Source organism: Poecilia latipinna, unplaced genomic scaffold (assembly GCF_001443285.1).
Source record: "Poecilia latipinna isolate Pla-1442-1.1 unplaced genomic scaffold, P_latipinna-1.0 Scaffold83, whole genome shotgun sequence".
In the NCBI taxonomy this organism is placed as follows: Eukaryota; Metazoa; Chordata; class Actinopteri; order Cyprinodontiformes; family Poeciliidae; genus Poecilia; species Poecilia latipinna.
This window is the reverse complement of record NW_015112699.1, coordinates 138077-165755: the sequence shown is the minus strand read 5'-3', so window position 1 is coordinate 165755 and position 27679 is coordinate 138077. Positions and strand designations below refer to the sequence as shown.

General features: G+C 41.9%; 1 protein-coding gene across 1 annotated transcript; it reads left to right on the top strand.

Annotated features, from left to right (window-relative positions):
* Positions 1-27617, top strand: notch3 (notch receptor 3). The gene is made up of 33 exons (XM_015020557.1): positions 1-266; positions 1132-1204; positions 11656-11798; positions 11872-12207; positions 12860-12982; positions 13067-13300; positions 13395-13550; positions 13645-13830; positions 15425-15538; positions 16521-16634; positions 17509-17742; positions 17878-17988; positions 18084-18276; positions 18782-18927; positions 19136-19369; positions 19488-19640; positions 19758-19986; positions 20068-20269; positions 20395-20551; positions 20635-20819; positions 20965-21097; positions 21211-21468; positions 21550-21662; positions 21780-22303; positions 22395-22721; positions 22814-22962; positions 23049-23289; positions 23438-23528; positions 23631-23799; positions 23933-24237; positions 24361-24508; positions 24604-24701; positions 24797-27617. Exons 1-33 carry the CDS (start codon positions 206-208, stop codon positions 26276-26278), a joined length of 7422 nt encoding a protein of 2473 aa, XP_014876043.1. The 5' UTR covers positions 1-205; the 3' UTR covers positions 26279-27617.
* The last annotated feature ends 62 nt before the right edge of the window (positions 27618-27679 follow it).

The window sequence follows — 27679 nt, the reverse complement described above, 5'->3', positions numbered from 1 at the left end:
TTTTCAAAAGTTTCTGGAGGTGAGAGGAGAATCACAGCACCCGTGGCCGTGCTGCGGAGGATATTACGGGATTGGGACTTATCGCTTCGCTTCCCGGCTGACTTAACGAAATATTTTTGGAGACTTACTTTTGTCCTGTAAATTAAACAGAGGATGTATTTCTAATAAAAGCGCTCTTCAAAACGTTGGAAACATTTCCACAGAAATGGAAGGGAATATGCAATGGATTATTTTCTCGTTTTTATTGTGCTTTCATATTGGTGAAGGTGAGTAAAAAAAAATCTTTCACAGCAGCCCACAATGTGTAAGTGTGTTTAAATCCACAGGTAGCCTGGGCATGTCAGGACAGCGAACCCATTGTCCGGTGCCCCCATTATAGGGTAATTGCCCTATTCTTGACCAAGCTCATTTACGAGAAGATTGTATTAGGGTTTTTTTTTTATGATTTAGTTTGTTCATTATCTTAGTAGTATGTTGTTTTAAAACTTGCCTAACTTTTCTTGTACTTCTTGGAATAAACAGAAGCGCAACAGATAATTGCATGCTAGTTAACAGAATTAAATTGCACAATCTTTTTAATGAGCAGCAATTTTACTTCCTGGGAATTAAAGTAGATTCATGTCTTAAAGAAAAACTATTTTCATTTTATAGTATAGGTCATTTATTATCCATGCTGCGCTTCTAAACCCTAATTGTGGAGGAGGTGAGTTTAAGAGGCATCGTAAATAGTTTTTGTGGGTCTGGGTGAAGTCTGGTAAATATGAATAATTATATATCCAAGGAAAGCTCTTTTATGAATTCTAACGATTGTAAGTTTGTACCGCCATCAAGGAAATAGTAAAGTTTATCTGCTTGGGACAAAGTCAACAGCAAACATGCGGGAGTGTCCCAGCCTGCACTCAGAAATCACTGCATGTGAATCTATCAGAGTCCTCTGAATTGTTGGCTCACTTTTCTTTTTCTATAGCTGTGATATAAAAAAAAATAAATAAATAAAAAATCCAAATATTTTTTTGTTTATTTCATTATTCAGATCCTAGTCAGGAAAGGGGACTTCTTAAAATCTGAGCTGGATGGCATGAAGATTTATTAGCTGTGTGGTTTGCTAACAAATTTCCTGAAATTCTACAGGGTTCCGCTGTGTGGATAAAAACAGGCCCTGTCAAAATGGAGCGACATGCATAGATTCCCCTGCTAGATGCATGTAAGTAAAACATAACACAGACACAGACAAGCAGATGACACAGATGACAAGCTTTCAAGTGTGTTGGTTGTTTGTAAGAATGGATTTTTTTTTTTGTCAGATGGTTCTTTCAAAAATCCAGAAAGTGTTTGTTTGTTTTTTGTCTTAAAATCTTTTCATATCATTTTAAAATCTTGTCATAGCCTTTTGTCTGTCTGCAAGGTCCAATTAACTGATTAGGCAATCACTTAATAGCATCACCAAGCCTTAAAAGGTTTCATCCTTTACACCTGTTAAAGGGTTTGCTGAATCTTTTTAAACTTTACTTTATTTCTTCTACGAAGATGTAATTTTTAATGTGTGGACCTATTTAGTTTGTTCGAAAGCTTTTTGAACTTTCTGGTGAATTGTCTCAGTTTCCTGCTCCATGCTCCGTTGAGCTCTTGGATCTTCTGACAATGATAAGGCTTTTTGTTTTTCCAGTTGGTAAGAGTGGGGGTGTGTGGGAGCCCTTTGCAATAGTCAAGTTAAATAGCCTACAGTGTTTTGCCTGGGGGTCATTGGCCCTTCTTTTTTCTTTTTTCATCTTTAGTTTAAGAAACATTGAGTGTTTCAGATGAAGGTGATACAGTGGTAAAATAAAATCCCTGGGTTTCCTGCTGCTAACCTTCAAAACAACAAATGCATTTTTTCAACTTGTATTTTCACTTTATTAAGTTGGAGAGGTCGAAGTTGCTCTGAAACCACAAATGCACTTGTTGCAGGAATGTATGTTATTGTGGTTTATAGCTCTGTAAAGTCTTATATTCTGTCTGTAGTAGTCATCGCATGCTGGCCAATGTGTAACCTGGCTGCATGTGAACAAGTAACCATTACCCACAATTTATCAATCATTACCTCCAGTCAAAACGCTTTAGTATCATTTTGTAAATGTATAATTTTATCCACACAGATTTCTTGTCTTTTGTTCTAATGTACTTGCGCATATTTCAAAGGACTAAAGTCACAGTAAGAAATTGTTGTGTGCTAAGAAAGAATATCTCCTGATTTGAGTGGCAAAGTATTTCTTATGGATGGGGACGTCAAATATCAGACAGTAGAAGAGCCCCCTAACTGTGGAGAGCAGTGGAGCACATCACGGACACATGAGAGTGGTCAGACCAGTCGTATGAGTGGTGGTGGCACCCCACCCGTTCCCATGAGACCCTGCAGAAACAGGAGATCCAGAACAGCAGAAAAGATCCTTTCTTCCCCCAGATACCTGGCTGTAACTTGGCACCGCAGCACAGGGTTGAAGGGAAGGAGAGAAGAAAGGCCACAGCAAAAATGAGAAGAACATGAAGTAAAATGAAAACAAAGCAGATTTAGGTTTTTATTTGCTAATAAAAATAACAGCTGAAACAACTCAGAAAGTACAACTGAGCTTCAAAGCCTCACACATTGTTTGGTTGAGACTATATGTCTTGTTTCGAAGCTATTGTAGTATTTTGTTTCCATTACAGGAAATGACTTTACTAGTAACAAAAATGCTGTGTGGGTATGGCTGGTGCTATTGTTGCTTTCCCAGTTAGGACGATATCATATTTAGCTGACGGAAAATACTTTAAATAACTTCTTTTGTTTGAAATAAGAAGCCTTCTGACCTGTCTTTTTAGTGATGGTGGCATTTACCAAAGGCTGTAGACAAATATTGATGGACACATCTTTTTATTTTCCGACACACTGTACAGTTGTTGGTGGTATTGTGGTGTTGCGGTCCAATACCAAAGGGGAAACAATGCATTAATTCATTCTGCAGCTTAAAACCACAAAAGAGTTTGCAAGTTTAAACAGACATAACAGTTTGGAGTGCCTTCCTAAAGCCAAATTTATGAAGAAACAATAGAACCCATGCTAATCCTATATTGTGCATAAAGTTCAAGTAAACTTCTTTGCTCAACGTTCAAACACTAAGATACCAGTTATCCTGATCTGCTTTCCATGACTCACTTTTTTTCCATCACATGCGTAGCCTCCTCCGCCGAGCCCCACGTATTCTCATTCTTTTATCCTTCAGTGTCTCAGATTGTTGAACTTGACAGTGAAAGGCTGATGGTGTCATGGATAGTGTGGCCTTCAAGGTGAGCAGTCAGGGAGTCCAACTGAAGAGCCATTGGCCCTCAACTTTGCTGAGAATGCTGTGTGAAGAGGGCCACTGCGGTATTGCTGGAGGAGTAATAATTAGGCAGATCGAGAGGGTGTCATTCAGAGAGGATCCAGCTGGAGGGATTGAACTGGGGGGGGGGGTAGGGACTGGCTTGAGGGAGGCTGAGTGGGATGGAGGAGGTAGTGGGCGGGAGGGGCTGCGTATAGGACAGCTGGTGGATGTTGTGATGGTAATCCAGTGAAGTCAGATCTTGACAAAGAGAAAGCACAGGACCAGGTGCTGCCATTGAGCAGTCAGTCGCCCCCATACTGTGAGAGACAAGCTTGTGGAGGAATGAAGCTGGTAGCCCACAGGCTTCATTGCACATGTTGCCTCTCTCACAGCGCAACAGCTACCAGGTCTTCTTTTCTCTAACTGCATGTTGTCCAAGCTCAGGCTTAAGGCTTTTAGTCCAGCATCAGATCACATACGGCAAACAGCTATTTCTTCCCAAATCTACATAACTGACTAGAAATAAATTTGGACCTGCTCTACTGTTTTAGACACATGGATACAGTAGTCCTCTTTATTTTACAAATTCCTTATCTTTGGCCTCAGGAGCAGAGGCAGCAAATAAATAGTGGGTGTTTAGTCATGACCCCATAGCAACTCCCAGCCTTTTAAAGCATGATGAAAGAGGGCTTTTGATAAGGAATAGACTGGCTAGACAGTTTTGAGAGCTGTTTTTCTTTTAAAGAGGGGAGTATCATGTAAAATCAACTTATTTGAGCTTTAAATCATGTCATGATATCATCATCAACATACCTAGAGTATTGCTTTGATTCGTACGTGCATGTTTGAGAAATCCTTGAATTTGTTGTGGCAGCCATTCGGAGATCCCTAAGGGCTTGCTCATCCAATGCGCCGCCTAGTTACGCAAAGGTCCGCCTTGGAGCTGCCGTACCCACTTGAATTTCTGCCTTGCAGAGCACCTCCCCCACGGTGGAGAAAAAGGGGAGGTGCCATTAGCAAACACCTGGTGAAACTGTGCATCTGCTGAGCTTATCATACAAATTACTCAGTCCAACGCTCCTAAAAACAACTGTAAAAGGCTTCATGGAGGAGCATTGCTGTGATGATGGGCTGAAGCAAGAGTGTCAGAAACAGTAAGAGCTTCATAAAGTGATATAGGTCAATTACAAAATACAAAGTAACATTTATTTTAAGTATTTTTTTGACATATAAGGCACATTTATGAAAATGGCACAGCGTGCCACCCTTAGTAACACCCATCTAACACATTGCTTACTCTGATTAGTTTTGGAAACAAAAAGATGCTTACATAGCTTGAAAAAAAAGCATAGTGTAGGAAGAGTGTATCTTTGCACAAATAAACGGAAAAACTGCTTTTTTGTTACATAAAGGCTAGAAATGCATTTTATATAATTCAGTAGAACTATACGTACATGCCAAGGCATGTATTTAGAGAAAGACCATAGCAAAGGGACAGACTATATCGTTGGCTTAGTTCACGGCACCTCAGGGCTAGTGTTTTCTTTGCCATCTTTATGGTGGATTAGAAAGGAATGTTTAGTGAGGAAGATTCCTCCTCTCCCTCTGGTGCTTTCAGGTTATTGTCTCTGTCCCCCCTCCTTTCACCCTGTTTGCCCCTTCAGGAATGCCTTTAACAATACCGTTAGCCTGTTTTTTTTTTTTTTTGTTTTTTTTTTTTTTAAATTAGATGTTTGGAGTAACTTGTTTGATTTGCAATTAGTTACTCTACAATTTTGTAAAGCAACATAACGGTTTCCATCACTCATGGAGCCCCAGCAGGCAGATGGATCCATTGTCATGTCATTACCCAGGAAAACTGATTTATTGCAGACTGAGTAGATTCAAATGGCATCATCCTTCAGGAGATGAGCTCTGTCCCAACCTCTTAACATGACTTTCCTCTGGGTCGTGTTTGGAGACGGGGAGCTCTGGTTCCCAGGCCCTGTCAAAGGAAGTGGTGCCTTCTGACCTCCCTGCTACGCGTATCCTGTCTTATCTCAGAAGCTTAAGCAGCTTACTGAGTGTACCGAGGCCTTTATTTTCCAATTTTGCCTGGGTTTGTTTCATCTCTACCTTTTCTTACGTTTTGACTAGACTCTGCTCATTTTCCCTATTCCTTTGTTATCTGAAAGTAAATCAGAAAATACACAGATGAAACTTATATAATCTCTTTAAAGCAAGGCTTGTCATGAAATTAATGTTTTGAATAACTTTGAATTGTTTAAGGAACGTCGTGTTGGAATCTGTGTAATATTCCCCTATGGTGTCAACATGTGTCTGGCCGTCTTGCTTTTGTAGGGATGAGCCTGCCTTTGAAGTCTGATCCACTGGGTTTTTGTTACTTTCTGGAAGACAGTGACTTCTGTAAAGAAAGTTAGACACGTCTGATTAGAAGTAGAGAGCTCTGCCAGCAAAATTTCCCTAGTCTTCCCCTCCCTTTAGGGATGGATCCAACTCTAAATGATTCAGGAAAAGACATTCACTGTTCAAATAAGCAGACATTCTATAAACAACCTAACTTAATAAGGCAGCTTTAACCCAGTCTATATATATTTTTTTAATTTAGAGGGGTTTTTATATGTTTTTGGAACACTGAAAACAACAAAACTTTGCAGCTCTATTCTCATTTGTTCCATTTTTACAAAAGGTGTCACATATGACTGACACACACACACTTCTGTAACATCTCCAGTGCTTCTTTGGGTGACAGCTCTCGAGATAGTAAACATTCTCTGGCTGGTTTCCTTAGCTTATCATAAGGAACCTTTGCCAGTGCCCCATAAACAAACTTCATTTCTTTCAAGACCATAAGCAGGTGAGAGGCTATGCTGGTCTCATTCAATCAGTGGGACAGTTTCTGTCAACAGATTCAAGTGTGGACTGTTGCTTATCAGATGTTTGAATGTACAGAAAGTTTTTCCTGTGTAGCAAAAGAATATAATTGAGAGGTTTACCTCCACTTATATTTTACAGTTCTAAGTGAAACTAACGTAATTTTAAAAAGTTGTCATGCTGCCATGGGGTCCTTCAAGTTTCAAAGTTGAACAAAAATCTGTTTCGGTTTAGGTGGTTGGGTGGGGTTTTGTGGTTGAGTTCAGTTCTGAATGCTTTACAGGACTTCGACTCTAGGATTCATGCAATGTGGTAATGGGCAAAAGCATTGCTATTTGAAAAATGTGATGGTGGACTCTTCCAAATTGACATTGGCTTCACATTTTTAAAGATGGTGAAGTAATGAAATTGTGAACATGTGTCCGGATATTTGTGCAGCAGTTATGTTGAGCACACAGCAAAACATTGTTTCATTTTTCTGTCAGAGATAGATTTATAGTGATCTCCAGTCTGTCTGCCATTTGGCTATGCCCCTGATTTTCACTCCTGTACATGTTGACTTGACTGCTCTTTAGCTATTTTAGGGAACTAATCATCTTTAGCTTTTGGTTTTTCTCAGATTCAGTTTTTCATTAGAAAATGTTCTTGAAGTCACGCGCGCGCTACACTCTCATCCATTTGACAAGCTGGAAGGCCTCTGGAGACTTCTTCAGTGTGCATGTAAACACAAGTGTTTAAACAAATCTAGTTATCTATTCTGTGAAACACAAACACACATGCTTGTGGATATGATTATGGATGATTACAACACTAACGTTTTCCAGAGAGAGCTACCTGCGTTCGGACATGGACAAATCCTCTGAGCAGATCCAACTGTCCTTATGAAACCCTTCCTCTCATCACCCCCTTTTTCTCATTCGGGACCTGTCTTACCATGGGTTACTGTTGCCAGGCTACGACCAAGGCCTTTAAAGACTAGCTGTTTGGGTCACTGCACCCCCCTTGCACAGCTATCGCCCCCCAACACTTTCATACAAAAGGGTTCTGACTACTTTAGCTCTTTTATTTGGGCCACAAAACATTCCCAACCCCCAATCTGGCTCTTTGCTGAAGAAGGGAGAGCCAAGCTGAGAGGAGCCAAGCCGAAGAGACTGCTGGAGGGAGGGGGCAACCATGGGCTCTTGTTGGCAGTGTGGTATCAGTATGGTCTCTTATAAAGAAGAACAACTGGTCACTGCTTGCTTGTGGAAAGAGTGGTGGGAAAGAAGGCTGCATTGTGAAAAAGTGGCTGATGTTACAATATCTTTTTTTTTTTTTTGGCAATTGTAAAGTAATTTACAAAACATTTATCACTTCCTCTCATGTAATGGACAACTTTGAAACATTGCTCCAAGAGAAAATATTGTTTTGTTCCTTCTCTTTTTCTTTGTGTACTCGTTGTCTTGTGAAGCATGACTGTGTGTTTGAACTGTCTAAAAGATTACAGCCTCTTTGTCCACAGGTGAGCCACCTTTTGACCTCTGGGAGAATAGTTACTATTGTGTGGAAGAGGATGAGCTCAGGTTACTCTGCTCAAGTGAACCAGAAAGCAGGAAAATTAGCATTTTGTTACCCACATAGATGTGCTAAAACTCACTCGCATAAATTAAAGCCTTTCAGGGTTTCTATGATTGACACAGAAAATTCAAAACATCACTACAAACACTTTCAATGCCATACTTTAATATGTCTCATTTCTTTTTATCTCTCATCATCTCTTTTAAGCATTCGTGCTCCTCAAGGGCTGAGCCTTGTTGTAAGTTTTCCCTCCTTGTGCCTGAGTGTGTACTGAGTGTTGCATGGTTTTACTATGTTGCAGTGCGATCTTAAAAACGTCAAAACCGTAGAACAGCTAATGCATGCATCTGTGAAGAAAGACCACATTTCTTGAGTTTTCCAACTATGAGTCTTGGCTACTGCTTCAGTCCCATGGGCAAAACAGACCAGTTGTTTTGGCTTAAAATTTCGCCGAAGATGTAAATACCAGACACCCAGAGGTGCTCTGACAGATGTGGACAGATGGCAGGATTGCAGCTGGCAAGAGCAATCACATGTGTTGACACGGGAAGATTACCCATTCTGGCCATCACCAGGCTGCACTCACAGACCTCCGTCTCATCTGCTGTATTTGCTTCCTCAAAGGTCAAATGTTGGCAAGTCAAAAGTATGACTAAGAAGCCTGTTGCACAATAGCTCTCCTGCACCTGTTGCAAAAATCTGACACAAATAAGTAGAATGAGAAAAGCCTAGATCCTGGACTGTTGTTCTCATGAGCCATGGAATCCACAAGGTTAAAGGGAGCTTGACAAGCTGATTTTTCAGAGTGATATGAACAGAAATACGAGGGAAGTTGCGTGTCTTTCGCCTTCTCTACTCCGATAGCATTCTGATTTGTGTGTTATGGGAGTAGCATGTTGGCATTGAGTCAGGTCTAGACAAAAGAATGTGTGTTTTGGCTGGATTTGTAAAGGAGGACAAATAATTCATCAGGCATTCTTGTGGCCCTACATGCACACGTTCATGCAACCATGTCAGCTACTGCAGACACAAATAAATACCAGTGAACTTGATTCTCACATAATGCCAGACCTATTTTTCCATCTGATGTAATACTTTTGACTTGACATCACTAGGCATTGACATTCAGGGTACATTTGAGGGTGAGTTGTTGAGTTGCCATTTTTGCTCTAAACTCAATTGTGGTTATTTGAGAATGGGCACAACAGCTTGATAACATTAAAGCTGTTTGATTTTATTAACATCCAACGTCCAAAATACAGTCTTTGCTGTATTTTTGCAGCTTTATAAGCAATTTTCCTTTTTGCTACTTTCAAGGTTCTCTTTTGTGCCACATTTGTGTTTCATTTTTTGTAAAACTCCAGATTCCAGACCTCTAAATAAACCCAGCCAAGCCATGACAAATAGCCATGGGGACGAAGGGTGGGGGAGGTGGAGATTGGTTGGCTATCAGGCTCACTTGTTCGTCTGTGTTGGTTGCTAGGGCAACAGCAATTGTGCACTAGGAGTGAGTGCCATGTTTTCAGAACAAGGAACCAGGGATTACAGGAAATATGACATGACATTCCTGTTGGACCAGACTACTCTCTTCACCTCTAAGTCTTTCTAACCATCAATTGCGTCTTATAAAAGGCAATTTCTCCTGCCTAGCAGAACCACATCACACTCTGCTGCCTAAGTGACATTATCATCACAATAAGACAGAGGACCTCTGACATCTGACCTCTCAGCGCGTGAGAGGAGGGAGTTGTGGAAGGAAAAGCCAAGCTGGTGTTCAGAGAGGATTTGCGGGAGGGACAAGATGCTTTAGTATCTCTGCAGACACATTTTCTCAGCACGAGTACTCGAGTGTAGCTTCATGTTAACAACCTAACTAATTATCAGCTCTTTACTGCTTGCTTTTGGCAAATTATTGTGGAATGTTTCTCTAAAGCATTTGTTGGTCCCAGATTTTTCATTACTACTTAAATAGTACATTTATTAAGAACATGTTGCATATTTTCATATTTGCAGGCTTATTATATTTTGTGTAGATGTGTGAATGTCCTTATTGGCATTAATCGCTGCTGCTCTCCTGTTTTGACTTCCATGTAAAGCCAAGAAAAGACCAAATCTAAACTAAACCAAGAAATCTGTTAATTTTCTCAGACAGAAAACAGTTTTAGAAAGTTGTAGATTTGGATCCGTTCATCTACTCAGAGGAGATAATAGCACGTCAGTTATTACATATGAACTTTCAAGATAAAATGTTCAACTTACAGTTAGTAATGAATACTTATCGTGTTGCTGTACAATATATTAAATTGTAGTCATCATTGCATCTATCAGAGTGTGCAATATTCTAATCCCTAATTATGTAATATTTGGTTGTATTATATATTTGAAGTGCATTCTAAGTCTAATATCCCTACCTGATGTAGCAGTTGAAATGCTAAAGCACACAGAAAGTGGTGGGACAATATGTAATGTTAAAGGAATAATAAAAAAGTGAGTTTATTGTAATCTGTATTGTCGTTGTTCATTTCAGAAATATTATTATATTTACATATTTTTTTCTGATTTCATACAGCCCTGGCTTATAAGAAAGGCCAGCGAAAATGGCATTGATCTAAAGAGTTTATTTAAATTTAGAAAATCTACAGCTGGCTGGAACCCAGCTGTCATTGTCCAGCTACTATCATCAAATAGCCTTAAAAGCCAGGGTTTTGCCTTAGCCAGTTCTAACTGTGGGTATACTGTTAACGGCTCAGCAAACTGTATCTGATGTCCCAAATGACTATAAAGTAATGTTTCCAATATCAGGATATGTAATTGTGATAGTTCTGTTAAAAACTGCAATGAGGAGCTTAAGTACAATTAGCCAAAAAAGTGGGTAGGTGGGTGGATGATATTGCAATGAAGATTGCAATTCAATATTTTGTTTGACTCTACCATAGACTCAACAAAATCTGGCATTTCAGATGAAATTTGCCAATGTCATACTGAAATTGGCAGATTTGGTGACAATGTTTACCTAGCGACAGCTCTTCAACTGTGCCTATGCAGGTTTTGTATGGAACACATTGGCTACCCATGTTTTGGCAGTGATCAAAGTCTTGTTCTGTAATAACACACAAGTAACAGAAATAAACACCAGAGAAAATGCTTGCACAAATGTCTTTATTTATATATATTTATTTATTTGAACTTTCTTCAAAAATTGCTGTTTTTTAAATTTCATTGTCCTTTCTTGCACAGTGACAATAAAACAATTCTAATTCTAACCTTTAGAGGTTTTCAATGATTTAAAGATATGTTTGTCTGATTGACCCACCTGTCAGAGATACCTTCCTCACCTACAATAAAACAGAACTCAGACATTTCATTCCCACACAGCTGTTTTATTTTTTTTATCAAAAGTAACTTTATAGCTCATGTTCGTTTGTTTGTTTTTTTCTTAAGACACCATTTGTTGACATTTGTTAGGTTTCTAGACTGCTGTTTCAGGATCTGTGTGTGTGAGTGTGCGTGTGTGTTTTCCTCCTGTCTGGGAAAATGTACAAACTGTGATCCGGAAAAAATGACACAGTGGAAGAATGTTGGATGACGTGGAGACAATTATGCTCTGCATCTTAAAGTAACCGATTTATCTTGAATCTTGATGAACCAATGGATATCCATTGAAAATGCTGTCTTTAGTTTTTAAAAGTTTAAATTTGGTTTATGTGGTCATTGCTAAAATAATGCATTGCATGATGTGTACTTATGCAGTAAACACCAAATCACAAATCATTCCAGGGCTCAGATTCATTGCTGAATGTGCAAAGCGAATATCCAACCTCTCCGAGGTGTTATAGAGACAGAATTATCCGATGATCAGCACATTGTAAATTGAGATACAATTAATTCCAATGTATTTGCACAGATGTCGTCCCGGATTCATTGGCCCTTTCTGTCAACACCTGGATCCCTGTCATCGATCCCCATGTCTGAATCGAGCAGCTTGCAAGAGTGATGTGGTCAATGATATTCCACAGTACAAATGTGTGTGCCAAAGAGGTTTCAGAGGTAAGGCTTCATTACAATAATTTGTTTAAAGAAATTTCCAATTTTTAACTGAATGAATTTCTATGACCCTCAGGTCAAGACTGCTCCCTCATTGACGCTTGTGCCACAAGTCCATGCGCTAACGGGGCTCGCTGTGTCAATTGGAATAACCATTACAACTGTTCCTGCCCACCTGGCTATCAAGGAAAGAATTGCCGCAGTGACATTGATGAGTGTCGCAAACCTGGTGCTTGTCTCAACGGTGGCCTGTGTCTTAACTTGGTTGGGTCCTTCCGCTGCCAGTGTCCACTAGGGTACAGTGGTCGTACGTGTGAGGTGTCTACCTTGCCCTGTGCCCCATCTCAGTGTCTCAATGGGGGCACCTGTCGCCAGACAAGTGACCATTCCTACGAATGTGCTTGCCTACCAGGTACAACAGCTGCTTTTCTATAGAACCAACACACTCAGTCTATATCTGTTTCTCTTTGTTTTCCTGGTTCTTTGCAGGGTGCTAGAATTAAATAAATTTCTCTAGCTCTGTAATATAATGTAGCTAGCAGAGTTGTTCCGTGGGATTCTATCCCGTGTCTCAGATTTTCTTCCTGCCCATTAATAATGGCTTCTGGTGGTAGATGGGCAGTGGGAAAGTTGAAGAGGCTGCATGTCTGCTCTCTTCTCCAGTCAACTATTTTCACCACAGAAGGAATTTACTTTATGAGCTTTCTGGTTTCCCACTGGGGACCTGACAGGAAATGTCTCTTGCCAGGGAGGAAGTCATTGAAACTGTGAGAGATTATAAAACAAGCAAACATGGAGGGTAGGTCAGACCTCTGAAGCAGTCAGGAATCACTCCTGTAGCTGACATTGTGTGGGAAAAGTCAAATATAGATGTAAACATTCACTCACCTTCTGAACTTTTACTACCCACATTTCCCCACATCCTCTACTGTGTGGGAAATGTAACTTGTGCTTAGGAGTAGAATTGCTTGGTATTGTTATTAGATTACACCTCACATTTGATCAGCTAGAGTGTGTGGCTGTGTCTTTTAAAACTGATTTGGTTTTCTGTTAATTGTTTTCAGGATTTCAGGGACACAACTGTGAGAACAATGTGGACGACTGCCCAGGTCACAAGTGCATGAATGGAGGACTATGTGTGGATGGAGTCAATACGTACAACTGCCAGTGTCCACCAGAATGGACGGGTACATTTTATGACACATACTTTAAATGTATTGTTTAAAACACAATGATTGTATTTGAACGAGTGTGTTGATTTTCCACTTTAGGACAATACTGTGCTGAAGATGTCAATGAGTGCCTCATGCAACCCAATGCATGCCATAATGGAGGCACTTGCTTCAACACCATCGGTGGTCATACATGTGTCTGTGTCAATGGTTGGACTGGAGATGACTGTAGTGAGAACATCGATGACTGTGCAGTAGCTATTTGCTTCAATGGTGCCACGTGCCATGACCGTGTAGCATCCTTCTTCTGCGAGTGTCCAGTTGGGAAGACAGGTATGTTGTTTGGCTTATTGTTGTTCCTGTGGCTGCCTCTTATCTGTGAGCTAAATAAGTGAATATGTTGTTGTTCTTGTTTGCTGTTTCACAGGTCTGCTTTGTCATCTGGACGATGCATGTGTCAGCAACCCTTGTAATGAGGGCGCCGTGTGTGACACCAATCCCCTTAATGGTCGTGCTATTTGCACCTGTCCTGCTGGTTTTGTGGGTGGTGCCTGCAATCAAGATATGGATGAGTGTTCCATTGGTAAGGTTCCTCTTAACTTTTTTATGTTTTAAGGTCTCAATCTGTGACTGTACCAAATATATAAGGTTACTGATCATATGCCTTCTGGTGACAGGTGCAAACCCTTGTGAGCATTTTGGAAAATGTGTGAACACAGAAGGCTCCTTTCAGTGTCAGTGTGGTCGTGGATATACTGGCCCACGTTGTGAAATTGACATCAATGAATGCCTTTCCATGCCCTGTCAGAATGATGCCACCTGCTTGGACCGCATTGGAGAGTTCACTTGCATATGCATGCCAGGTATTCATACTATTTTACATGTATATTTTTCTTCACTGATAAAAGAACAGTTCCATATTGATACAGTTTTACATTTTGATAGCTTTTAAAACAAAGTTCTTAAAAATATATTATTTTAGTAGTAAATCTAAACCATTATTGCCCAAGTCCATTCTTGGAGAGCTACCATTCAGCAACTTTTTGATGCACTCCTGATCCAACACTGAATAGTCTCACCAACAGTCATTTATCTCAGCAGAGATAATGAGCCATTCATTTGATTCAGGTATTTAGAGAAGAATGCATCTAAACATTTCAATGTAGTAGTTCTTGATGACTGGGTTTGGATCTAAATCATCTGACCAAATGGTAAATGCCCTGTACTTGTACAGCGCTTTATCAAGTTCGCTGGACATGAACGCACTTCAAACCACAATCACTCATCAAACATCGATGGTGGTAAACTACATTGTAGCCACAACTTCCCTGTTCAGTGTGAGAGAAGTGAGGCTGCCATATACTGGTACCACCTGAACTTCTGACCACCACCAGCAGGCAAGGCTGGTAAAGGTCTATGCCCAAGAACACAATAACTGAGACGGACCAAGTGGGGGTTTGAACCGGGCAACCCACCAGTAACAGCATGAACTCCTACCATCATAGCCTTAGTCGCCCTCAGAACAAAATGTTGGATTGACAATTAGTAAACCATAAGGTTAGCATTGTCCCAAGGAGAACAATGTTTTTAAACTTGACCTTAAACATAATTTGTTGTTCTGCCATAAAGACTTCAACTGTAGGCTGTTATGTAACACAATTCATCAGACATTAGGAGATCAGTTGCTTCTGTACCACACTGTACTCCCAGTGGGTATTAGTTTGTGTACAGTTTTATTTGAACCCTAAAACATAGTCAAAATAACACACACAGTCCTACATGCATGTCGTGGGGTCTTTGGTACTATACAAATTAGAACTGGGAGGTTGGTCTATAGGACTGGATGTGAGAGAGGGCAAACAGTTAGGGGGAGGAGTGTGCTGTGAATACTAATGAGAGGTAGAGTGGTGGGAATGGAGTGGAACAATAAGGCCCCTCTGTGCTCCACTTTGCACCCCTCATAGACACGGTGAGGGAAAGAGGCTTTTTCCCAGAGCCCACCCTTCTCCCCCTCCTTCATTTCCAGAGACAGGACCTTCCTCATCACCGTTCTCATCGTCAGCCTGGCAAAGCTCATGTGGAGCTTCTGATTATTTCTGATTCCACGCTAGCCTCTCCACAGGGGCAGCACTCATTCACATTCTGTTTCATCTCAAAGGACTAGCCCGCCATAGTTTGCCAATGTAGAATGTATAACATGTATCTGGTGAATGGGACATTGACCCAGGGAGGTGACATTTTTTGTGGACAGCTGGGTGTGGTGATTCCAGGTCAGTGAAGTGGCACCACTGGACATGGTCTTGGAATCTTTTGGGCCGTCTAATGAGTTCTTTCTAGATCTTCCTCCGGATTCACATCAATCCGTGTTTTCTTAAACAGAGTTACTTTTACATTAATTATGAATTTGCAGCAACAATAAGAAAAGTAGGCAATTAAGATTGAACTTCTATATTCCAGGTTATATGGGGACCTTCTGTGAAATTGACGTTGATGACTGTGAGAGCAACCCATGTGTGAATGATGGCATCTGTCGGGACATGGTCAACGGCTTCACTTGCACCTGTCAGCCAGGTAGGATTCGATGAATTAATCTAATATCAGTTGCTTCTCTTTGGGTCCATGGAGTCTGTTTGCAGTTTTAATTCTAATTAAGCAGTGAAAAACTCAATTTAAATATATGTAAAAACCAAAGTACCAATGGGCTACACACTACTTCTGCCTGTTGGTATACAGAGCCACCACTCATAAAAAGGCCGGCCCTAAAGACTGCCGATCCTCCTGCCAGAACAAAGGCACCATTGTGACCCCTGCTTTCCTCCTCTGTGGAATGTGGAAGGGACAGCTCTCCCTCATCCTGCCCTGGTAGTGCTGCTGAGGGGGGACAGCAGTTCTGCTAATGAGATTCTTTTCCAGGTCCGCAATTTACATCTGGGACAGACGTCCCCCCCTCCTCCAGCCCCTAGCTAGCTATTGAGATGGTGGACCTAAAGCAAGAAGTAGAGGAGGAGGTGTGGGGGTCCCAAAAAGAAAAAGAAAAACAATCCCACTGTCTCCTCCAAACACCCCTTCAGTAGCCCAAGAACCAAACACAGAAACCATTTTGACACTGTTAATCAACTGAACAGTGTGTTGCCAATGTATCACTTGACACTGTGCTCAAAGACTTAAAGCTTGTTCAACTCTCTCAGCGTGGAAACTCTTTTTGCATTATTATATTCGAATGTGGATTCTTCACACAATATGTACAGTAGCTTAATGGAAATGTCAATAGCATGACAGCAAAATTGATTTGAATCCTTAATTCATTTGTTTAAGAATTGTTCCAATTGTTGGAATCTTTTTAAAACCTAATCACCGCCTAGTAATGGTCAGATAAGTGTTGGTTGCAATGAAAATATCACTAGTCTCTAACAAAGAAAGAAGCCTTTAAAGCTACCTTAGCCAGACATGACTAACCGAACTACAGGCCTCTGCGGCTGCCCTCTGACCTAGGATTGGACCCTTTCACTGGACCGTCTGTCTGACCTTTAACCTTTGTGTTTGCATGTCCCAGGGTTTACTGGCACCATGTGTCAAATTGACATAGATGAGTGTGCTAGCACTCCCTGCCAGAATGGAGCAAAATGCTATGACCGGCCCAATGGATTTGAGTGCCGGTGCGCTGAAGGTAAGGGTCTTTACATATAATTGTGTTCAGTAGATAGGTGTTAGCTCTACACAAACCAGCGTCTCCTCAGACGGTGGTGCAGATGATCTTTAAACAGTTATTTGGTGTTTAATAAGTATTCATTGTTTGGGGGTGAATTATTTCTTTGGGTGTCTGCTGGCCAAGTGGCCCCTGATCCTCCTTTTTCCTCTCATTGGGTGTCAGGATCATGAGGTCACAGAGGACCAGCAGTTTGCCTAGTAAAGAGCCTTGGTCATCACCCCTACATCTGTTCATTTCTTAATACCCCACACAACACCTTATGTTGCAGTTTTGACATCAACCCTTTTGTGTTTAGTCACATCCATACACAAAGGCACATAACTCACAATGACATACAGTTTGTCGTAAAGTTTGTTTGTTTAAGCTTGCTGACTGTGTCTTGAAATTTAACATGTTTGTTTGTAACTATGCCAATAGAGGAGCCTGCTTCATTGTTTCAGTGGCCAGCTGCTTGGTATTCGCTGTGTTTATGGGCCCCTTCTGTTGACTGAAGTGGCCCTGTTTGACATGGTGCTGTCTATTGTTCCCTGCACCACTGAGAACAAAGGCACAGGACTGGAAGGCCCTTTTTATTACTTCAACCATCTTAACATTTCACTACAAACACAGCACAAACCAACAGTTTGGTGTGTAGACAAATGCATGGTAAAATAGAAACCATAGTCATCAGAGTACAAACATCAGAAGGTTTTATGAAAAAAAAAACAATAAATTAAACATAGCAATGGATAAACTAAAAAAAAAAAAAGACAATGAGCTATGGGAGAAAGCAGTAAGGTGACTTGCTGTTACATACAAGAAACCTAATCATGTGTGCATTTTTCCTTTTTAGGTTACGAAGGGAGACTCTGTGAAATAAATGTCAACAACTGTCAACCAGACCCATGCCACCACGGTACTTGCATCGATGGCATTGCTAGCTACACGTGTAATTGTGATCCCGGATATACAGGCTATCGCTGTGAAAACCAACTTAATGAGTGCCACAGCAATCCTTGTCAGAATGGGGGCAAGTGTGTGGACCGGGTCAATAAGTACATCTGTCAGTGCCAGCATGGAACTTCAGGTAGGAGACAACTCCATACACAATATATGTTATTCGAATTGTTCAGTCACGGAATGTGCTGAATTTTGCATTCTTTAATTGTTAAAAGGTTTATTTATTTTTACAGAATAATGTGATTCCCTTTTCTTACCTCAGGTACAAACTGTGAGATAAACTTTGATGATTGTGCCAGTAACCCTTGTGACTATGGCATCTGCAAAGATGGCATCAACCGCTATGATTGTGTTTGCAAACCTGGCTTTACAGGCAAGTCTCTCTATAATTAAAACTACACGTTTCATGGAGCAAACAATGATTTCAAACTGGAAATACTGAAATGTATCTAATGTCTCTCATTCCAGGTCCTAAGTGTAATGTGGAAATAGACGAGTGTGCATCTAGCCCCTGTAGAAATGGGGGAACGTGTATTGACGAAGAAAATGGATTTCACTGCCAGTGTCCTGAAGGCTTTAAACCCCCTTACTGTTACTCCCAGGTGGATGAGTGTGGCAGCAGCCCATGTGTCCATGGCTCCTGCAGAGAGGACATAAACGGGTATGAATCGTTTTAACAGCAAAACATGCTTACCGCACTATACATTAAGATCCTGTACAACAAAGCAGGTTTGGAATATCTGGAGTATGTTTAGATAATCCTAATTAACTAGATATGAAAATGCTTATTATCAACTTAGTATAAACCCATGTTTTCTAAAAATGAATAAAATGCATTTATGTAAGAATAATCAGATTCCCAATCACAGTCACTGAGCTGGAGCTACATATTTGTGATCAAAAGTGCTAACATTACAGCAAAACAACATGGGAATGTTAACATTTAAAGGATAAACTCAACAGAGTTTCTAGAAAAGCCAAACAGAAGGCTTGGAAAAAAAGAGGAATTGAAATAAATAAATTTTATGAAACCTAACTTGCTCTGGAGCAGGTCTATCAAAACAAGATCCCTGATCTTGCTTTATAGTATAGATCCCTAGTCTTCATCCATTCATTTTTTATTAACTTGCATCTGTGGCTTTCTGATTGTACTATTGTGTTTTCAGATACCGTTGTGACTGTGAACCTGGATGGGTTGGGAAGAACTGTGACCTGGACAGGAATGACTGTTTACCAAGTCCTTGTCAAAATGCTGGAACTTGCATAGATAAACTGAATGGTTTTACCTGCAAATGTCGCCAAGGTTTCAGAGGTGAGCACTGGACAAAGTTACACAAAAACAAACCTGAAGTTACAGTTGTCTGGCTCCCCCTAGTGGTGAATAAAATGTGCAGCTGCATCTAGCCACAAGTTGTAGACTGTGGCTAGATGTAAGTGTTGCTATACACTTCTAGTCTACAGTTTAATATAAATGTTATTATACACTGTAAGTGTCACCTTTTTGCTGCTTCTGTTTACAGGTAACCTCTGCCAGGTGAACAACAATGAATGTGCTTCCAGCCCCTGTCTAAATAAGGGAACTTGTGTGGACGGTGTTGCCAGTTTCACATGTCTGTGTGAGCTCCCCTATAGTGGACCTACCTGTGCTGAGGTCCTCACACCTTGCTTCCCTAACCCTTGCGCCAATCATGCAGTCTGTACCCACACCCCAGACTACCTGGGTTATCAGTGTAACTGCCAGCCAGGATGGCAAGGTTAGAAAACCCGATTCAGTCGCACCAGTACTTACAATTTATTGAGAGATAATCCATTTTTACAACATTACATTTTCACAAAGCATATCTCATTGTGTTGATCTCTTGCACTGTACAGGTCAGTTGTGTGACATAGATATGAATGAATGCATGTCGAATCCCTGCAAAAACCGTGGGACCTGCACAAACACGCTAGGAGGCTTTGTGTGTTCCTGTAGAGCCGGATTTACAGGGCTGACTTGTGAAACAGATATCAATGACTGTTTTCCCAGTAAGTGACATTTTAAATATATTGTGTACAAATATTATATCTGTCAGCACCTGTCTGTCATAATACTATTACATTCACTGTTCTGATCAAGGTCATTTTCTCCCTTTGTCCTTTCAGACCCTTGCTTAAGTGGAGGTTCGTGTACAGATGGTGTGAACTCCTTTCACTGTAGTTGCTTGCCTGGCTTCACAGGCCCTAGATGTGCACTGGAGATCAATGAATGTCAAAGTTTCCCCTGTAAAAATGGAGGCACCTGTACAGACTATGTCAACTCTTACACATGTAGCTGCCCACCTGGCTTTACTGGCATCCACTGTGAAACCAACATTCCGGATTGCACTGAAAGGTAAGTGTGTGCTAAAGGTAAGCCTGAACCAAATTTCCTAATAAAAAGTATGAATTTAACTTGTTTTCCACATTTTTACAGCTCTTGCTTTAATGGAGGGACTTGCACGGACAAAATCAATGGCTATGCTTGCACCTGTCGCTCTGGCTTCACTGGCTCCCACTGCCAGTATGAAGTAAATGAGTGTGACTCTCAGCCATGTCTAAACGGAGGCACCTGTCAAGATGCCCTGGAGTCCTTCCGCTGTTCCTGTCCAAAGGGCTTTGAAGGCAGCAGGTGCCAGGTATAAGCTCTTAAGTACATTTGAAATGTAAAGTTAGGAGCTTGAGGCATAAAACATTTATTCTGTAGGCTCAGTATTTCAGATTTGCTTCTTTTGTCTCTGATTTCTGCTTCTTGGCTTTTCAGACGCCAGTTGACTGGTGCCGACGCTTGTCTCTGTGCCAGAATGGAGGACGTTGCCGCCAAAAGGATGCGTCTTTCAGTTGCAATTGTCCTAATGGTTGGTCTGGACGTTACTGTGACATCCCAAACATGTCTTGTGAAACAGCGGCTCGCAAGAGGGGTATTTGACTTTTTTATGCTCTTGATCGCTGAGCCTGCACTCTTAACTGCAACTCGAATATTTACAAATATCTTTCAAATTAGGAATCCAAACAGATGAGCTTTGCCACCATGGTGGTCACTGTGTCAACACTGGCAATTCACACATTTGTAAATGCCCTGCTGACTACACTGGGAGCTATTGTGAAACACAAGTGGACCAATGTGAAGACAAACCTTGTCGCAATGGTGCCACCTGCAGGTCATATGTTGGCGGGTACCAGTGTGATGTAAGTCAAATCCCTTATCTATTCTGAAACAAGTCGATTCTTCAGTGTCAGATTTTACCAACGATAATTTTAGCAGGGGATTTAAATTTGCCCTTTAATTTTTTTCAACCTACATAAATATAATGAGCTTATCCTATCATTACAGTGCATGCCTGGCTATACTGGACAGACCTGCGAGATTGAAATCAATGAGTGCCAGTCTCATCCATGCCAGAATGGCGGCACTTGTATTGATCTAGTTGGACATTACATCTGCTCCTGTCCCCCCGGCACACTGGGTACGCAAGAACAAAAGCAATAGAAACTTATGCATATCACTAGAGAGTTTACTTTCTGTGTCGAATAGATGGTACCTATATTCATTAGTGTGTGATAATCTTCTGTTTTGAAGGTGTTCTCTGTGAGATTAATGAGGATGACTGTGCGCCACCACCGAGGCCACAAGGTGCTCCACCCAAGTGCCTCAATAACGGAACCTGTGTAGACAGAGTTGGTGGTCATCGCTGCAATTGTCCACCGGGTTTCACAGGAGACAGATGTGAGGGAGACATAAATGAGTGTCTCTCGAGCCCTTGTAGTTCCACCAACAGTCTTGACTGCATCCAGTTGTCCAATGATTACCTGTGTGTCTGCAAGCCTGGGTTTACAGGTTAGACAATCTTCCTTCTTGATGGTCTGTAACAGTGCATTCTGTTTGGAAACGTAACCACTGACAAATTGTTTTTTTTAGGACGAAGGTGTCAGAACAGGTTCAGCGTGTGTGAATCTCAGCCTTGTCATAACGGGGGTGCCTGTTCAGTAACTAGCAGCACCCCTCTGGGATATACCTGTACATGTCAACTTGTAAGTTTAAAATTGTTTTGAGTATTCAAACATCTAATTTCACATTACAGTTTGCCAATGACAGGACAATATCAAAAGGTTGTAATCACAAACTTCCTGAACAATGTTTGTCTCTAGGGTTATGCTGGTCCAAACTGTGAAAGGAGCATGTCCTGTCAGGAGCTGTCCTGCTACAATGGCGGAAGCTGTGCCCTTACCAAGAGGGGAACACGCTGCGTATGTTTGACAGGCTTTGGCGGGCCCCAATGTCAGCATCACAGTAATGATGGGTGCTCTTCCAAGCCATGCCAGAATGGAGGCCTGTGCACCGAAGAAACCAGCTTCCCATTTTTCCATTGCCAGTGTCCAAGTGGATTTATGGGAAAGCGGTGCGAACAAAGCAAATCTGAGCTTCCGGCTCTCGCCTGCCCTAGGGCAGACTGTCCAGGCAAAGCCAATGACGGTGTCTGTGACAAGGAATGTAATACACTTCCTTGTCGTTGGGATGGTGGTGACTGCTCCCTGGCAGTGAATCCCTGGGCTCATTGCGCAGACCCCCGCTGCTGGCGTGCCTTCAACAATAGCCAGTGTGATGAATTCTGTAACAACCCTGAGTGTCTGTATGACAACTTTGACTGCAGAAGCAAAGAGAAAATTTGCAAGTGAGTTTGATTTGATTGATAAGGTTGATTCCTTTCATTTAACAGTAGCATAAATTAGTTAAGATGATCCATGTGCTTTTGTTTTCTCCAGTCCAATATATGCAAGTTACTGCGACGCCCATTATGCTGATGATCAGTGTGACCAGGGCTGCAACACAGAAGAGTGTGGTTGGGATGGCTTAGATTGTGCAGAAACGGTTCCAGAGGATCTTGCCAATGGTGTTTTGGTGTTGGTCGTCCTTCTGCCTCCAGACAAGCTTCTCCTCACTGGCAAAGCTTTTTTGCAGAAATTGAGTGCTATCCTGCACACTTCAGTGCGCTTCAGATTGGACAAAAATGGAGACGCAATGATCCTTCCCTACACCCGTCGAGAGGCACGTCTCAAACGAGAACTTGGACATCAACATGAAGTTGTTGGGTTAGTCAGACACTGTAAATATAAACGATAAATCATTACCTGGGGATTGCTCTGTACACAAAACACCTTTTCCTATGTCTTTTTTTTTGTAGGTCCATAGTCTATCTGGAGATAGACAACCGTTTGTGCATTCGGGATTCAGAAGACTGTTTCCCGACTGCTAAAAGTGCGGCAGAGTATCTCGGAGCTCTGTCTGCAACAGAAATGCTCGACTTCCCTTATCCTCTTCGAGAAGTCAGAGGCAAGTGTGAATTCTGAGTTAACACAAGATTGATGGGTCACTCAAATGAGGCATATGCAAATCTAAGCTTTCTTGTTCCACAACAGGAGAAAAGATCCCCATGGATCCCATTCCACCAACAGGATGGTCGAATCTACTTACCCAATGGATGGTGCCATGTTTAGTGTTTATTTTTGTTTTGGTCATCCTTGTGATTGGCATGTTGATAACTCGTCGGAAGCGTGAACACAGCACCCTTTGGTTCCCTGAAGGCTTCTTTCTCAAGAAGGAACCCAGCAGTAACAAAAACCGCAGGGAACCTGTGGGTCAAGATGCTCTTGGACTGAAGTAAGTTATTTGTAAATAGAACTTAAAACACTTTGTAGTTCATCGTTAATGCAAAACGGCTTGCTGTTATTGTAGGAATCAGTTTTGAGTTTCAGTGGCTTTCCTGGAACTTATGCTGCTGCATTTTTTTTTTTTAATTTGTAATCAGACACATGCCAAAAACAGTTGAAGAATCTCTCCTCGGTGATCACAGTGATCAGTGGATGGACCCAGATTGCCCAGAAGCCAAACGACTCAAGGTTTGTCACACAAGTTTTTTTTTTTTACTGTACATATTTTGCATCCTTTTAAATTGATGCTAGTGCTAGAATTTATATTACCAAATTTCTATATAAATTCAGGTTGAGGAGCCGAGCATGCTCTCAGACAGCGAAGATGCAGTGGACTGCAGACAGTGGACCCAGCACCATCTCGTAGCTGCAGACATCCGTGTACCACCCACAATAGCCCTCACACCACCTCAAGGAGAATTTGAAAGTGACTGCATGGACGTTAATGTCCGAGGCCCAGGTTGGTGTAGAAGTTTAATTTTAGGGTGAAAGCCGTCTTTTGACAATACATTTTAATCTTTCTTCACCAATCATGGTGGTGGTCACTTGAAATGACTAACTTTTTTTTTTTTTTTCACTTGTCCACATCCCAGATGGTTTTACACCTCTGATGCTGGCATCATTCTGTGGAGGCGGCCTAGAGCCTGAGGTGACAGAGGAGGAGGAGAGTGAAGAGTGCTCTGCCAACATTATCTCTGACTTAATCTACCAGGGTGCGTCGCTCGCTGCACAAACAGACCGTACCGGTGAGACAGCACTCCACTTGGCTGCTCGCTATGCACGTGCTGATGCTGCAAAGCGCCTGCTGGATGCCGGAGCAGACGCCAATGCTCAAGACAACACAGGACGAACACCGCTACATGCTGCTGTGGCTGCAGATGCACAGGGTGTCTTCCAGGTAATCGGTTATTAGGACGTTGTGTTCGTTTATGACATTAGCAGTACAAAGACTTTTAACTCTTTCCCAAAATGTATGGTATAACTATAAAGGGTTTTTTTCCCGTTCTTTCCACTCATTTAGATTTTGATTCGAAATCGCGCCACTGATCTGGACTCCCGTATGTACGATGGCTCTACTGCTCTAATCCTGGCTGCGCGACTGGCAGTGGAAGGCATGGTTGAGGAACTCATTACATGCCATGCAGATGTCAATGCAGTCGATGAATTGGGTAAGTCTCAGATCTCCAAATCATTTGGTTTAAATTCATGAAAATACTTAAGCAAAACCAAAATATTTCATCCTAATGGTTGACGTCTCTTCTAGGTAAATCTGCTTTGCACTGGGCTGCAGCTGTAAACAATGTAGATGCAACTATTGCTCTGCTGAAAAATGGCGCCAACAAAGATATGCAAGATCTCAAGGTAATTTTAAAAACACAAGCACGGAATCCATACATGATGCATATGTTTGTATGTTTGCATATGTAATTTTTATGTGCTTTCTGTCTGTTTTTCAGGAGGAGACCCCTCTGTTCCTTGCAGCCCGCGAAGGAAGTTGTGAGGCAGTGAAGGTGCTGCTCGCTCACTTTGCAAACAGAGAAATTACAGACCACATGGACAGGCTGCCGAGAGACATTGCTCTAGAGCGTATGCACCACGATATTGTACAACTTCTTGATGAATACAACACAGTGAGGAGTCCCCAGAGTCATGGAGCAGCTGGACACCAACTCGCAGGAGGCCACACTCTGTCTCCTCTCATGTGCCCTCCAAGTGCCTTCCTCCCTAGTCTGAAGAACACCCCTCAGAGCAAGAAGAACCGCCGGCCTGGGGCCAAAGGTTCCAGCCTTGGAGCCCAGCATGCTGCAAGTCTCAAGGAGTCAGTAAAGGCTCGCAATAAGAAGCTAAGTCTGGACATGCAGAGTGCCTTATTGGATAGCTCCGTTACTCTGTCCCCAGTGGACTCCCTAGACTCACCGCACGGGGGAGCTAGCAATGCTGGCTACATCACCAATCCAACGTCACCTGTTGCCATGCAGTCACCAGGCCTTTTCCATTCCTCCATGTCTGTTCCAAACACCCCAATGGTTCACAGTAGCATGTTGGAAGGAGGGGGCCCATTTGCTGTATCTCTTGCCCAAATTAATGACATTGGAGCGGGAGCAATGTCCATGCAGGGCCGTGTCTCTATGGCGTCAGATGTCAACCACGGCTATGTGCTGAGTTCTGGCCAGCTGGGGATCAACATGGGCATGGTCAGTCCTGTCAGTGTGCCGTTTGACTGGCACAATCGCATGCCTCCATCCTCTCAGTGTGGTCAGCAGGTTGTGAATATTGTGCAGAGTAGTCAAGCAGGCATGCATGTCCAGAGTCCAGCCATGCAGCAGCAGAACATGCTGATGCACCAACAGCAGCTCTACCGCAGTCCAATGCTGCAGCCCACACCGGTTACCTCCACACCGACCATCAGCCCAGTGAAGCTGCCTTCCATTGCAGAGCAACAGCAGCTCATTAATCACAACATCACCAACCAGCCAAGCATGGGTCCTATGGGAACATCCACTCCATCTACCCCACAAACCTCGCAGCCTCCACCATCATTCTTCCAGCAGCATCAGCAGCAGCTGCCTCAGCAGTCCTCTCAGCCTCCTGTTCAGCCCACCCAAGGAGCAACAGCAGCAGCAGCAGCCCAGCCAGCTCAGGTCCTTTCCTCCCAGCCGAGTGGTAGCGCTGCAGGGAATGAGGATTACCCAACGCCTCCTTCCCAACACAGTTATTCATCCACATTAGATGCCACACCCAAGCATTTCCACAATTTGCCCAGTGAGCACCCCTATCTGACACCCTCTCCAGAGTCTCCAGAGCACTGGTCCAGTCCCTCTCCCCACTGCGTCTCCGATTGGTCAGATTCCACGCCAAGCCCAGCCGTCGCTGTCCCCAACCAGACCCAAATTGCTCAAATCCCAGAGGCCAATGGCAAGATGCAGGTGTTTGCATGAAGGTCATTCGGACTCGACCTGAAAAAGGACCTGGGTTAAAAAGACTGGCTCTTGGGTCTGTCTATGTTTTATCTGTCAGCATGTTTCCAAGATTTTCTTTGGAGTTGGGCTGGCAATATGTGTAAGAGGACCGTCTGCTAGTGAATACGGCAGAGAAATAAAAAAGTAAAGGGAAATGTGTGTTGTCTGAAAAAAACTGCAGACAATTTAATGAAGTAATTCTGTCACGGATGGACTATTTTTGATTCTTAAAAAAAAAAAAGTATATGAAGAAAACCAAGTCTTTAATTTCAAAGACTTAGGGAAACTCTCCAGAAAACTAACAAACATTTAAAAAGTAGAACAGAGGAAAAGTGAATTGTTGAAGGGAATTTGTTTATTTTTATTTATTGTTTTTATCTATCTGAACTGCTCTTTAGTTTTGTTTCTGTTCTAGCCTCTCATATAAACTGCCACTGTAATGTTAAAATGGTTCTAGCAACGACATTTCAAAAATTGCTCTGCCGTAGTTATGTTTGAGTTGTGGTAAATAGCAAATTTATATATGAGTGTTATGAACAAGAATGTAGATGAGTGTCTTTAAAGCACTTCAACTGACCAGCCTCAAAGGGCAAGTCTTTGTCAAATACATTTGGCATCATTGGATATTTATAATATAAGGGGCATTTAATCGCTGTGAATTTTACATATAATCTTAAAAAAAAAAAAAAATCAGAGACAATATTAAGTGTGATGCATTTATTTTATATAACTATTCATTGACACTAGAGTATTTGTTGATGGTCTTACTGCCGAGTCTATTACCTTTAGCATTCATTTTATTTATGCTTCAAAGAAAATGTGTTGGCCTTTAAAAATCAGCCTTTCACTGCCCTTACATTATATTTTTTATTGTTTTATACTCTGTATATTTGTGGAAAAGCATAAATACTTTTTTCTTTGTCAAACATCACTTCAGATGTATTAAGCTATGCTTATATCCGCTGCTATTTTATATCACTCTTTGTTTCAAACATTCCTCCGCTGTTTCTGGCTTTTTTGTGTTTGGACCACCGCCTTAAGGTAACACTAAAAGGTAACCAAACTAGACAACAAAATCTTTTGAAATTGTTGACCCCAATAACCTGAAGTGGACTAAATGGACTATTGCAGCTGAGATCAAGTTGGGAGTGGTGACCAGTGTGAGGGTGGGGCTGCTGGACCGTGACTGCTGCTGCCCTGTCACTCCTCAGGGAGGTGTTTTATGGCATGCAGAGGAATGATTCCCTTGCATCTACAGTAGATACCACGTCCAGGGCTCACGAAGTTGCGAGCTAGTGAAATAAGAATGAGGGGGGGGGGGGGGGGGAAAAAACACCGGTTTGGAGGGTTTTTTTTGGTATATTTAATACTGAAACTCAG